Here is a 14,934-nt window from a genome sequence, read left to right on the forward strand (position 1 = left end):
GAGAGGCCACAACAGTGAGAGGCCTGCGTACCGCGCAAAAAAAAAAAAAAAAAAAGGCATCATGCTAAGGGAAAGAAGCCAGACACTAAAGTCCATATATGATACGACCACACTTGTATGAAGTGTTCAGAATAGGGAAATCTATAAAGACAGAAAGTAGAGAGTGGTGGTGGCTTAGGGCTGGGGCAGGGTGGTAAGGAGTTAGGGCATTTATAGCTAAAGGGTATGAGGTTTCTTTTTGAGGGCATGCAAGTGTTCTCAGATGGACTGTGCTTGCATAGATCTGCGAATACCAGAAATCACTGATGCTTTAAGTGGGTGAATTGTACAGTCAGTGAATTATATCTCAATGAAGCTGTTTAGGGAAAGAAAACCATGGCTATCCACTGGCAATGTGGTCCCCAAATGGTGACAGATGAAAGAAAAAAGGAGAGAGGACAAAAAGGAGAGTGGGGTGACAACCAGCCTCTGACACTAGGCTGCTTGACGGTCCCATGTTTCCTTCCTACCTGCCTTCCAGATGGGCCTCCAGGGGGACACCTGTGATGGTGTTTCATCTGTGAGGATTGGGATGGAGATGCTTATCCAAATGTACCTATAGCATAGAGCAAAGCCGGGCAGAGATCTCCCAGGCTGGGGTCCCAGGCCCCGCTGAGCCTTCCAAGGTAGTATTTGGGGTGGGGTTGTCTGTAACTCTTTTTACTGTTTCTAAAACCCAAAGACACTTACACTGTTTCTCAAGATAGAAACACACAGGTCAATAAAATCCTCAGTGTATTTAGCTGAAATTGTATCAACTCAAAAGGTTAATGCTGATGATACTCATCAGAGGTTTAGATCGGCAGGTAAATCATTAAAAAACAACAGTGAGGAAAGAGATGGTTACTTAATAAATGCATATAAACAGATATTAATTATCAAGACACGAGGCTCATGGGAGAAAAATAAGCAAGATCCGTGGGTAGAGAAAAATCTGAGATTAAATGAGGGGCTGAAAATAAGAGCACCAAAAAATGAAGTTTCAGAGCACAGGATCTTGATGTAAATTGCAAAATGCGAGGAATTGGATTGAAAATGTAACCTCATGCATGTGCTTTTTATAATTATGAAGTTGTACTTCAAAAGAAGCCTAATATTCACAAATGAACCTATCTACAAAACAGAAATAGACTCACAGACATAGAGATCAGACTTGTGGTTGCCAAGGGCAAGAAGAGGAGGGAAAGGGATGGACTGGGAGTTCAGGGTTAATAGATGCAAACTATGACATTTAGAATGGATAAACAACAAGGTCCTACTGTAGAGCACAGGGAACTAGATCCAATCTCCTGGGATAAACCATAGTGAAAAAGAATATTAAAAAAAGAATGTATATATGTGTATAGCTGAGTCACTTTTCTATATAGCAGAGACTGGCACAACATTGTCAATCAACTATACTTCAACTTAAAAATTTTTTTTAAATAAAAAAGAAGTCTAATATTAAGTTAAAATATGAAATTACTGATATTCAACCATGCTGACCCACAAAAAGAACCATTTGATTATGCTTCTCTTGCGAGTGTAACAATGTGTTGTTTTCTTGGTAGCACAAACGACATGCAGCCCAACTGCATGCACAAGCAATTTGGGCCACAGTAATAGTGGTGGTGGATGTATGATTAAATCCTTCCAAACTCCTCGAGAGCAATTTAATCCCCGTGTTACACATGAGGAATTAGGTCTCAGTTGGAAGAGAAAGAATGGGGATTCCCACCCAAGAATCTGTGGCTCCAACGCCCATGTTATCACCACTACACCTGTGTCTCTGGACAGCCCACGAGGCCAAGGGGATTGCTCCCAGACTGACCGCGCTAAAACCAGCACCCATGGTCACCATGGGAAGGTCTTCCCCAGCCAAGTACAGACCCCAAGGGTGCATGTCCCACGTCTGCCCCCTGGGGGCAAGTCTGTGCATCGCATCTTGTACTTCCTAGATTCCAAGAAGTTAGGGGCTTAGCGAAATGAAGAGAAGGTGGCAAACTAAGTCAGCTTCCTATTCTCTGAAATGTCAGTGTTCATCACTGTCACCGCTACAGCAGTTAAGAAGCAAATGGAGTTCCCTGGGGGGTGGCCTTTTGTTCATCGCCACACACTTCACTGGCTTCAGATCAACAAAACAAACTTTACCTTTGCAAGAAATGCTCGTATTTCCGTCGGTACGCAAAGCCAGCCCGTCTCACCCGCAGGTGCTCCATCAGCCCTAGGTACTTGACCTGATGCCTTATGAGGAAGTCATCGAACTTGCCTTTGGAAACACAGAAGGAAGAGTGACAGTGAAGGACCCTGTGGCTCTGTTTCAGCCAAGGCAGACCAGAGGCTGTAAGCTGACGATATGTGGGCTGGGTCTGGCCACGAGGCATGTTTTGTTAGGTCCTAATTGTGCTTCTCTTAATGGGGGAATTTTACAGGAAAGTCTGAATTTCTGGTTTCTCCTGAAAACCCATGAGATCTGGCCATTCTGGGCCTAGAGCCCCACGTGGCAACAAATGGCCCTAAGGAAGGAGGACTGCCCCTTTAGACAGGGTGTGCTCTCTCCAGCTGGCCACAGTCCCCTCTGTTCCCTATTGCATTACAGCTGGTCTGTTTCGCTCTTCCTGCCTGGATTCTATAAGCCTTTGACTGTACAGCTTTGTTATGAGACCATGGCACAAGCTTAGAAAATACCCAAGTCATAGACCATTTTGGAAGATTCTTCACTGGCTGGAGAGAAGCAGGGTTGTTCCCCTCACCTCTGAGGTCTGCTTGGCTCAGCTGTGTTAGTCCTGAAACTGGCCACGCTCTGAGCAAAGCTCACACAGGACCATGAAAGGAACCCTCCTCCTTATTCATTTGCCTTCTATCATTTAATACAGAGAACAAGCAGCAAGCCTGTGGTGGTTTTTAGGACTTTGCCCACTGTCATCTTGGTTTTCCGCCCAGCCTCATTTCTCTGAGCTCAGTGTCCTGAACAATTCACAACTCACTGGGTTCTTTACTCTCGTTGGGCTTGATGCAACGGATGTACGAAGGTTCCTTAGAGATGAGAATTTCCAGAAGGCTACTCAGACTGTTTTTAAACTGAGTTCCCACCTGCAGGGAGAGAGAGAATGAGCTAAACAGACGCTGTTGCTCCCCATTTATACAGAGAAGACTGGTTAAATCACAAGACTGGCCCTTTAGACCCAAATGCTCGACAGACTGTTCTGCTTGTTACCTGTCACAAATTGTTTTGTCCATTAAGAGAAGGCTTTGAATGTCCTGGCCTGAGAAGCCCAAGCTCAGTCTGGTCAAGTGGAGGCTGGACAAGCATCTTTCCAGGATGCTTCCCTCACTTGGAGAATACAAAGTGAGCACCTCGTAGGAGCCAGCATTGCCGCTGAGCCAGTCACCCTCCACCACCTTCCTGTTTCCTTGTTACCAAGCTTCCTTTATGACACTCGCACTACTGTAATTTCTTTCTTTATTTGATGATACAGTAAGTCCCCTACATATGAACAAATTCCGTTCTGAGAGCACATTAAGTCCAATTTGTTCATAAGTCCAACAAAGTTAGCCTAGGTACTGACCTAACACAATCGGCTATGTAGTACTGTACTGTAATAGGTTTATAATACTTTTCACACAAACAGTGAATTAAAAACAAACACAAAAAATAAGAAAACATTTTTAATCTTACAGTATAGCACCTTGAAAAGTACAGTAGTATAGTACAACAGCTAGCATACAGGGGCTGGCATCGAGTGAACAGGCAAGAAAAGTTACTGACTGGAGGAGGGAGAGGAGGTGGGAGATAGTAGAGCTGAAGGATCGTCAGCAATGGGAGATGGAGGGCAAGCTGCAATTTCACTCATGCCTGACGTTGTTGGCATGCACATCTACGGCTTTGAAAGTTCGCAACTTGAAGGTCTGTGTGTAGGGGACTTACTGTATCTTCCTATACTATCTCCCACTAGACTGTAAACCCCACGAGGGCAGGAACACTGTCTGTTCCGTTATTGGTAGATACCCTTGTGCCCAGCACAGTGCCTGACACACAGTAGGTGCTCAATGAATGTCTGCAAATGAACACACTGGTTCTAACCTTGGAAAATATATATTTAGTAGAACATTTAGAGAGTAATACTTCCAAAAAAAGGAGAGGATAGCTTAAAAAGCATAGGTAACTAAAGTACTTGCACCCTCTGGGTGATTTTTGCTACCTTTCCAATTTTGCACAGGCATTTCCCCCTGCCACTCACTGTTGGTGGCCTTCTCCGGTTTTCTAACTCGGCCACCCGGAAGCATTCCTTCAGGATTCTGTTTTTGGACCTGCACAGCACCTGTAGGTAAAGAGAAATGAGTACCACATTTGCTGCTTCAGAAATCAGTAAGGGGTCTTCAGGAAAGTTCATGTAAGTGTGTACAATGGACCAGAGCCATCTGCCTTGGGAGCACTTGAAGAAGAAGAGGGGAAAAAACACAATCATAGGGGCTTCCCTGGTGGTGCAGTGATTACGAATCCGCCTGCCAATGCAGGGGACACAGGTTCGTGCCCCAGTCCAGGAAGATCCCACATGCTGCGGAGCGGCTGGGCCCGTGAGCCATGCCACTGAGCCTGCGCGTCCGGAGCCTGGGCTCCGCAACGGGAAAGGCCACAACAGTGAGAGGCCCGTGTACCGCAAAAAAAAAAAAAAAAACCCACAATCATAGGGACTTCCCTGGTGGCGCAGTGATTACGAATCCGCCTGCCAATGTAGGGGACACAGGTTCGAGCCCTGGTCCGGGAATATCCCACATGCCGCGGAGCAACTAAGCCCGTGAGCCACAGCTACTGAGCCTGCGCTCTAGAGCCCGTGAGCCACAACTACTGAGTCCGCGTGCCACGACTACTGAAGCCTGCACACTTAGAGCCCGTGCTCTGCAACAAGAGAAGCCCATGCACCACAATGAAGACGCAACACAGCCAAAAAAATTTAATTAATTTAAAAAAAACAACACAATCATATGTAGAAGAAAATGTTCAAATACCGACCGTCCCCGACTTACGATGGTTTGACTTTACAGTGGTGTGAAAGTGATGAACATTCAATAGAAACCATACTTTGAATTTTGGTTTTTGATCTTTTCCCGGGCTTACAACACTCTCATGATGCTGGGCAGCCCAGCAAGCCACGGCTCCCAGTCAGCCATGCGATCATGAGGGTGAACCACCAATATACTCAAAATCATTCTGTTTTTCACTTTCATTACAGTATTCAATCAATAACATGAGATATTCAATAATTTATTATAGAATAGGCTTTGTATTAGGTGATTTGGCCCAACTGTAGGCTAATGTAACCATTCTGAGCACTTTTAAGATGGGCTAGGCTAAGCTATGATGTTCAGTAGTTAGGTGTAGTCAATGCATTTTCAGCTTATGATATTTTCAATATATGATGGGTTTATCAGGATGTAACCCATGTAAGTTGAGGAAGATCTGTACTATATCCAGTGCTTTGTCTACTTGGTGAGGCCATCTGATTATTTTTCCTTGGACATGATGAAGCAATAATTATTTCCAGTCCAGCTAGGCTGCTACAGAACAAACCAGCTTTTTAAGAATGATCTCCAAGATATGGTGTTAAGTGAAAAATAGCAAGATGCAGGACCACATGCATAGTGTGTATGAAGAGAAAAGAAAAAGGGGGAGACACACACATACATACACACACACACACATACACACATACGCACGTCGTGGTCTGTACCATCCCTGGGAGGATACACAATAAACTGGCTCTCAGGAGAGGGACTTGGTGACATGGGTCCAAGGACTCAGCTTTGGTATGTCTGATTTTTCCTTCTGTGCATATCTTTTCAAAAATTTTAATTTGACACACACACAAATTTTTTTTCCTTATAGCCATAGGATGGAGGATGATTCAGCCTTAAAAAGGAAGGAAATTCTGACACATGCAACAACATGGATGAAGCTTGACAACATGATGCTAAGTGAAACAAGCCAGATACAAAAGACAAATACTGTGTAATTTCACTTATATAAGTACCTAGAGTAGCCAAATTCATATAGAAGGTAGAATAGTGGTTGCCAAGGGCTGGAGGGGAGGGGGAATAAGGGAGTTAGTGGTTAATGGGTACAGAGTTCCAGTTTTGCAAGATGAAAAGAGTTCTGGAGGTGGATTGCACAACAATGGGAAAGTACTTAACACAACTGAACTGTGCACTTTAAAATGATTGACATAGTAAATTTCATATTATGTGTATTTTGCCACAGTTAAAATTTAGAAAAGAATTTTTAAAAACTCACCCCAATTTTAAACTCACAGTGGCATGAGAGAGTAATTTGCAGATAGGAAATTTTAAAAATTAGAAAGCACCCATCTCAGAAAGTACAGGGAACTTCAGCCCTGGTGGAAAAAGTGGGAGATTTAGAGATTCTTCCTGTGGGAAGCACCCTCCATGGATGGGTTTGTGAAGGGGCTGGGCAATGCCCACAGAGGGGAAAGCCACAAGGGGAATACTGTCTCCCATTTGTCCAACAGGACCTTCCACTCCAAGAGGAAGGCATCAACAGACCCACTTCACCGATGGGGAAATCTGCCATGAGACCCCCGAGCTGGGACAGGGTCAGGCTGAGACTCAGACCCAGAGAGCACCTGGAGCAAACATCCAAAGTTAGGAATCGCTTATCCAACCTGAATCCCAGAGGTTGGGACAAGTGGTCCTAAAGTGGTGGAGAAAAATAGGGAAAGGCAGAAAACACTCCTGAGATGAACCATTTGCATGTTCTCTCTGAAAATGTCTCTCTAGGTTTATTTAAGCTTTTTATAAACCAAGCTCATTAAATACGATCCAATTTTTAAAAAACAGTTAACTATTTTAATACAAAATAAAGGCTTAAAAAACCCCAAGGTTTCTCTGATCAGTGAGGCATATGAAAAGAGATGGAATTTCATTGGTAGCCCCAGGGGCATAACCGGGTTCCAGCCCCACCTTGAGATATGATCTTGAACAAGTCATGATCTCTCTGGGTCTCAGTTTCTTCATCCTTGGATTGTGTCACCCCAGTGTATTCCCACTGTTGCAAGACAAGATCTCTACTCCTCCCTGGGGACCTCATCCTGCTGAGCTCTCAGCCCCCTCTAACACTGCCCCTCACTGAACACATGCTGAGCTCACCTGGGCCTTGGGGCCTTTGCACATGCTGGTCTCTCTACCTGGAGTAGCCCCTGATCTTTCCAAGGCCAAGATCCTTCTCATTCAGGTTTCAGTTCAAAGTCACCTCAACGAGGGTGTTTTCTCTGACCACTTAAACTAAATTTAAAATGTCCCTCTCAGGGGCTTTCCTGGTGGCGCAGTGGCTGGGAGTCCGCCTGCCGATGCAGGGGACGCGGGTTCGTGCCCCGGTCTGGGAGGATCCCGCATGCCGCGGAGCGGCTGGGCCCGTGGGCCATCGCCACTGGGCCTGCGCGTCCGGAGCCTGTGCTCCGCGGCGGGGGAGGCCGCAGCGGTGGGAGGCCGCAGCGGTGGGAGGCCTGCGTATCGCAAAAAACAAAAACAAAAACATGTCCCTCTCAATCATAGTTCCTTATTTTCTTCATAGCACTTCTCACTGATGGATAACTTAATTGTGTATATATTTATTCTCAGCCACTCCTCCCTCCCTCCCCACCCTGCCCCCAGCCCCCGATGATAAGCTCCATGAGAACGAGGACTGTCTTGTTCACCAGTGAGACCCCAGAGCTAGTACCATGCCTGGCACACAGGAGGGACACCACACACATATGAATGGGTTTGTTGAGTCAAGTGTTCATACAGATGATCTTAAATGTCTGTTCCGGCCATGACATGCTGGAGTTCTAATCTAATGTATGGAAGAGAAAAATCCAGAAGGCCAAATCTACCCCAAAGTCAGTATCACAGGTGATATCTCATAATCATCAGAAATACATGTACTTAAGTTTCAGACTTACTTCTTTCAGATGTCTGTAGAGGAGATCATTGTTTTTTTCCAAGAATCCTGTAAAACATTGAATAAGAAATCCCTGAATCAATGCTTTTGACTAAAAATACAATTCCGTCCCAACTGATTGTAAAGGGAAATTCTAAAATAATCTTTTAGGATTAGAGTTTCTCAGCCTTGGCAATACTGACATTTGGGGCTGGATCATTCTTTGTTTTGGGGGCTGTCCTGTGTATTGTGGATGTTAGCAGCAGCCCTGGCCTCTACCCACTAGATGCCAGATCTCTAGACACTGCTAGATGTCCCTGGGGGGATAACTCCATCCTTGGTCAAGAACCAAGTCCTCAGAACTGACCTATAGCTCACATGCTACACGCTAAACCCCGATGAGCTATCACATGAATGTAGAGTCTTTACACTGAGTATTGTACACGTGCCCTAGTAAAGAACTACACATACAATGAATGACATTGAAACAATGGAAGGGAGCTGATTTCCAAGGGCGGCCAGGTGAGACTATGTAGATGGATGAGAAAATCACCCCACCACTGACAAAAATCAAGCTCAAGCACTTGGACTAGTGGTACCCAATGGCATCAAAGGAAGACACATTATTTCGAATTTTAAAACTTGGCTTATCAATGCTCACTTAAAACCTAGCCAGTTAGTAATTACATTAGTAATTAGAGGGGGCTTCCCTGGTGGCGCAGTGGTTGGGAGTCCACCTGCCAATGCAGGGGACATGGGTTCGTGCCCCGGTCTGGGAGGATCCCACATGCCGTGGAGCGGCTGGGCCCGTGAGCCATGGCCGCTGAGCCTGCGCGTCCGGAGCCTGTGCTCCGCAACGGGAGAGGCCACAACAGTGAGAGGCCCGCGTACCGCAAAAAAAAAACAAAAACAAAAAAACAAATTAGTAACTAGATGGCATTATAAAGTCAAAACCAGCTAAAGATGACATGCATCAGGAAAAAAAAAGATGCATCAGCAATGTCTAAGATACAACCTTTTTAGATGACAATTTGGACTTATCAAAACTAACATTTTTATTGCAGTAAAACATACATAACATAAAATTTACCATTTAAACTATCTTTAAGTGTATAGTTCAGTGGCGTTAAGGGAATTCATATTGTTGTGCGACCATTCATCCATATCCAGAACACTTCTTTTTCCCCAACTGAAAATTTGTACTGGTTAAACACTAATTCCCCATTCCTCCTCCCTGAAGCCCCTGATAACCCCTACTTTACTTTCTGTCTTTATGAATTTGACTACGTACCTCACGTAAGTGGAATGGATTTGTCCTTTCATGTTTGGTTTATTTCACTTAGCATAATGTTTTCAAGGTTCATCCATGTTGTAGCAGGTGCCAGCATTTCTTACCTTTTTAAGCCTGAATAATGTTCCATTGAAAGGATAGAATACATTTTGTTTATCCGCTCATCCATCGATGGACACCTGAGTTGCTTCCACCTTTAGGCTACTGTGAATAATGCTCCTATGCACATGGCTGTACAAATATCTGTTTGCGTTCCTGCTTTCAGTTCTTTTGGATATACGCCCAGAAGTGGTCAAAAGGAACTCCTGATAGAATCTTTAACTTAGCAATGCCACTTCTGGGAATTTATCCTAGGTATATAATGTGCACAAATTGGCTAAGTGGAATAGACAAAAAAATAGTCAAACACACCAGTGTTTACAAGAGACAAACCTGGGAACAACGAGAGGCCATCAAACAGATGACAGGACACAGCCCCACAGGGAGTACCTGTAGCTTTTCAGAAGAAATGCAGAGGAATCTGTCTGTTGCTATGGAGAGCAAATGCAGGTCTGGAGGCAAGAGGCCTGGGTGTGTGACCTTGGTCAAGTTATTTAACGTCTCTGAGTTCAGTGTCTCATAGATTAAAAGGGGGCTAATAAGGCTACCCACCTCACAGGGTGGGTTCTGTAAGGTCTAAATGAGCAACAGAGGTAAAGCATTTGGGACAGTGCCTGGCCCATAGTGAGAGCTCAATGAATATTAGTTGGAGTCCAAATGATTGCCAATATCCATTAAATGAAAAATGCAAAAGAGATAACACAAAATAACAATATGTGTTATTTAGATGTGTGTGTGTGTGTGTGCACACATGCACGTCCCCACGTGTATAAGTATATGCATAAGACATTTGTATTTTCCAGTTGGTTCTTGTATTTACCTCAGGGAGAGACTAAGAATAAAAGGGGTTTTTAGTTTTCCTTTTGTACTTTTCTGTACTGTCAGAAATTTCTAGCCTTGCATGTGTACTACTTTATTCTTTAAACAAAAATCAATGTTATATACATAGAGAGATTTGTCCTATTTAAAACGTTTTTTCTTTTTTATACCACTGTACTTAAGGGAAAAAACCTAATATACAGTATTTTACTTTTTAAAGATTTTTTAGCAAAATAAACTTATTTAGAAGTAAAAATTATCTAGAACCTAAAGCAGAAGTGACAAAAGAAAGTGTTTGAAAAATGCTTTGAAAAAATGTTCACAACAGCATTATTTATAATAGCGAAAAAGAGGAAACAACCCAAATGCCCATCAACTGATGAAGGGATAAACAAAATGTGGTGTAACCATGCAATGGAATATTATCTGGCAATTAAACAGGAATGACAACGTGGATGAACCCTGAAAACATTATACATTATATAAGTGAAAGAAGCCAGACATAGAAGTCCACATGTTGTGTGATTCCATTTCTATGAAATGTCCAGAATAGGCAAATCTACAGAGACAGAAAGTAGACTGGTTTGTTGCCTAGGGCTGGGGGAGGCGGGCTGGGGGAAAATGGGGTGTGACTGCTAATGAGTAAAGGGGCTCTTCTTGGGGTGGTGGGGAAATGTTCTAAAACAGAATGTGGCGATAATTGCACAGTTGCAGAGTGAATATACTAAAAACAGTTGAACTGCACACTTTAAATGGGTGAAATAGATGCTATGTGAATTATCACAATAAAGTGGTTATATATAAAAGTAAATACTTTTAAAATACTTTTAAAATGGCATGTTTGCACGCGGGGCTAGGGAACATTTGAGACAGATGTGCAGCAGTTTTTCAGTGGACTCGGGGGCACCTGCATGGCTGTGACCTGTAACCTGTGCCCCACAGACACTCACCCTTGGTGCAGTATGTGACCTCTCCCGCATAGTGGAAGAGCCGAAACTCCATCCAGCCAATCCTCTTTCTGCCCTTTGGACCTGCCAGCTTCCGGCTGCAGCAAGACAGAAATAGACACGAACTGAAACTTTCTACTTCACTGCAACAAAATGCACCAATATATAAAGCAAAAGAGTTGTTTAGGATTGTGACAATCAGCTGAAGGCCAGCACTGAAAGCTAACCACAAAGGGCAGCTCCCAGGAAAACTTGCCTCCTATTTCTTCTGGCTACAGACCAAGGTCTCTCTAAAATTAGATCCTTCCTTCTCATAAGCACCGAGGAATGGAAAAAAAAATACATGAGTCACAGAAACACATTTATTTGTACAATGAAATAACTTCCATTTTTCTAGGTGATGCCTAAAAGTCAGTTTTACTACTTTACATTTTTATGATGCTGAGAGACTAAAATACTGATGAAACATTGTTTTTCAGATCCTGGTGATTCATAATTTTTAATAAATTTTTTGAAATGTATACACATATATATTATGTACACACGTATCCCAAGTGCACAGCTCAGTGAATTTTTGCAAGCTGAATTCTTCTGTGTGACTCGCATCAGATCAAGAGACAGAACATTACTAGTCCCTGAGAACCCCCAACCTTGAGCCCTCTCCAGGTACAACCTGACAGCTAACAGAAGAGGTTGTTTTTACCTGGCTTGATATTTCATAGGAATGGAACCATATAGTATGTACTCTTTTGTGTCTGATTTCTCTTGATTATATGCTTTTGTGGTTTACCTACATCATTGCATGTATTATAGATTGTTCATTCTCATGGCCATATATTATCCCATTTGTGAAGATGTTACAACTTATTTTCCCATTCTTGATTCATATACTTATCCAGTTCCACTTATTTAGCCTTTCAATAGTCTATAAGAGGTTTGATGAAGCCACTACAATTTACTGAATCTTTGCTATGGCCAGAAATTACACTAGGTGATTTATGTAGTCATCTACAATGCTATATGGTAGGTATATTAATTATCCCATCTTGTAGAAGGGGAAACTCAAACTCAGGAGTATTGCTTGCCCAAAGTCACGTGTCTAATTAAAGTGGCTGAACTGGGATTCATAACCAGCTCCCTACGACTCCAGAGCACATGCCCTTAAATTCTCTCCTCCTTGTCTCAAAGACTATGTTAAATTTCTAGTTGATTTTCTGGGGTGCTGTAAATGCTCTATGTCTTCATCTGTGGGATGGTGATGTGGGTACACACAAATATCATAATTCATCTGGTTGTACAATTCAGATCTACATACACCACTGCATGAATTTTATACCTGAATTAAGAAGAGACATTTCATGCATGTGGACATGTCCAAAATGAAATGATGATGAATAAAGACACAAAATCTTAAAAAAAAAATTCTACTTGGAATTCACATGAGCTTGACCCCTACCAACAAAAGGTGTGCAGTTGGCATATCATCGTGATATTTCTAGGAATGAAGAAGTATCTGTACTCTTGGAGAGCACTGTCCATATATCCAAGATAATGGAGATACAGTTGACCCTTGAACAACATTGGGTTTAGGGGCACCGACCTCCACGCAGTCAAAAATTTGTGTATAACTCATAGCTGGCCTTCTGTATCCACGGATTCAACCGACAGGGGATGGGATCACGTAGTACTGTAAGTATTTACTATTGAAAAAAAAAAAACCCATGTATAAGTGGACCCATGCAGTTAAAACTCGTGTTGTTCAAAGGTCAACTCTAATGACCTTCCCTCATGCAACAGCCTCGCAATGAGACACCTACGTTTGGAAGTGTGCGTGCTTGCCCACTTTCTCTTCCAATCTCTCCAGGAAACTCAAGTCTGTAGCAGGACCAGGACGAATACATTCTTCATCCTACAAAACAGAAAGAGAAGTCTGTTCATGGCACCACCCTCCATCAATTCCAAGTTTAAATGCTCCCACCAGCTGGGGCAAAATGTTGTGGATTGAAATATATCATCTCACACAAGTTTGGGTGAACATTTCTGGGGGAGGAAGGGTAATCCATCACATGTGCTCAGCTTCTCAAATCTGATCAGGGAACCTTGGAACCCGAGAGACTGGAAATTTCCATGAAAAGTCAACTCTCCCACCTGTCTTGACGCCTATGTCCAAAGTCTTCCCAGGGACACTTCGCAGCTTTCATAACCAGCTGAAACACTCAACTTCATTGTCTCTTAACCACTCGTAACCAGCTGGCCAAGAACATACCCTCTTTTACTAGGAGCAAAGCCCTCAGGGAAAGCAAGCCGTAAAACTAGTTGAGTCTAACCTTTCCTATTTCACAAGCTATGTCTATTTCCTGTTTTGGGTCCTCAACAGTGATAACATTTAATTGACTATCTTAAAAAAATGAATCAACCCTGTAGCTTTTATTAAAACAACGAAAAAGCTGGGTTCATGTTGGTGAAACAATTCTTACAATGCAACATTTCTATGCTTTCTGATTCCACCTATGGCAAACCAAATAGAAACAAGTACTTATTACTAAGGTATTTTAAAATACTAGTCTAGCAATCTGCAGGCACATTGAACATACATGTACTGGCTTACATCAGTCTGTGCTTCCTGGACGTCCACGCAGCTTGTCCCCCCTTTCAGGTCTTTGCTCAAATGTCACCTTCTCAGAGAATCCTTCCTAGGCCATCTTACCTAAAATTGAACCTCCCTCCCCCCAGCACATCTAATCTTTCCTGCTTTTTTCTCCATTGCACAATCTGTGCATTTTGCCCATTCACCTGTTTGTTGTTAGTCTCTCCATGCTAGAATTTAAAGCCTCTGAGTGCAGCTGTTTTGACCTGTTTTGTCCACTGCCATGTCCCAAAGCACAAGGCAGAATCCTGGCACAAAGTAAGCATTCAATAGGTATTTGTTGAACGGATAGAGTCTGAATGCTTGCCATGCACCAGGTATAGTTCTAAGCCCTCTGCATGTATTATTTCACTTAATTTGTCCTTACAGCTCCTCTCTGAGGTAAGTGCTGTTATCATTGGACCCACTGAAAGATGATGAAATTGGAGCTCAGAGAGGTTAAGACACCTACCTAAGCTTACACAGCTAATAAGCAGTAGGGCTGGGATTTGAATCGAGGTGGTGCCTATGTTCCTGGCGACTACAGTCACCACCCATCAATGTCCCTGCTGTGCTTCAGAATCGTGGGTTCACACAGCAGTTAGTTGTCGGGGAGGCAGGAGGAGGAAGGGGACCAGTAATTCTCATTAACAGGGAGGCAAACCGTAGTACAGATGATCCTGAATGGAAGGCAAGGCAGGGGAGTCATTTCTCACTGGCCTTCAGAATTTGTTAGAGACATTGATGTTTGAAGTGGAACAATTGTGGATTCGAGGACCCTGATGTTCTCAGAAGTCACAATAGTTTAAAACAAGGTCACAGGCCCACCTCACAGAGCCTCAGCTCAGGATCCGTGGATATTCTTTATAAAGCCTTCCTTTAAGTCTTCTGTCTCCCTGCTCAGTGCTAAGGGTGAAAGCAGCCCTTCCCCCAAGAACCTAAACCAGGTCCCCAGTTCCCTGGCTCATCCTGCCATGTCTATCGAAGAGAGACACGCATGCTTTCATTATAAAAGGTCTTTCCTTGTGATCTCCTGATGGGCTATAATTTAGGTCTGTGAATCTGAACAAGAGGAGGAAGCTCAGCCTAAAGCCTGGAGCAAAAATTCAGCAAAAAAGTTCACCTTGCATCCTTCAATAATCCAGTGGATTTCACTCTTAACCCTTTGTAAGCCTGGGGAAAAGATCTTCCGGGGTAT

The 14,934-nt window shown here is 43.3% G+C and overlaps 1 protein-coding gene across 2 annotated transcripts in view; it reads right to left on the minus strand.

Annotated features, from left to right (window-relative positions):
- Positions 1–14,934, minus strand: part of MYO1H (myosin IH) — a gene marked incomplete at its 5' end in the record, with an annotated part of 46,627 nt that overhangs the window by 15,931 nt on the left and 15,762 nt on the right. For both annotated transcript variants that reach the window (XM_081251988.1, XM_081251987.1), the window contains 6 exons: positions 2,170–2,287; positions 3,006–3,111; positions 4,260–4,340; positions 7,977–8,023; positions 11,114–11,208; positions 12,928–13,019. In XM_081251988.1, the coding sequence (XP_081108114.1) occupies positions 2,170–2,287; positions 3,006–3,111; positions 4,260–4,340; positions 7,977–8,023; positions 11,114–11,208; positions 12,928–13,019 (539 nt within the window). The remainder of the gene's footprint in view (positions 1–2,169; positions 2,288–3,005; positions 3,112–4,259; positions 4,341–7,976; positions 8,024–11,113; positions 11,209–12,927; positions 13,020–14,934) is intronic.

Source organism: Mesoplodon bidens (genome assembly GCF_964165515.1).
Source record: "Mesoplodon bidens genome assembly, chromosome: 13".
Lineage (NCBI taxonomy): Eukaryota > Metazoa > Chordata > Mammalia > Artiodactyla > Ziphiidae > Mesoplodon > Mesoplodon bidens.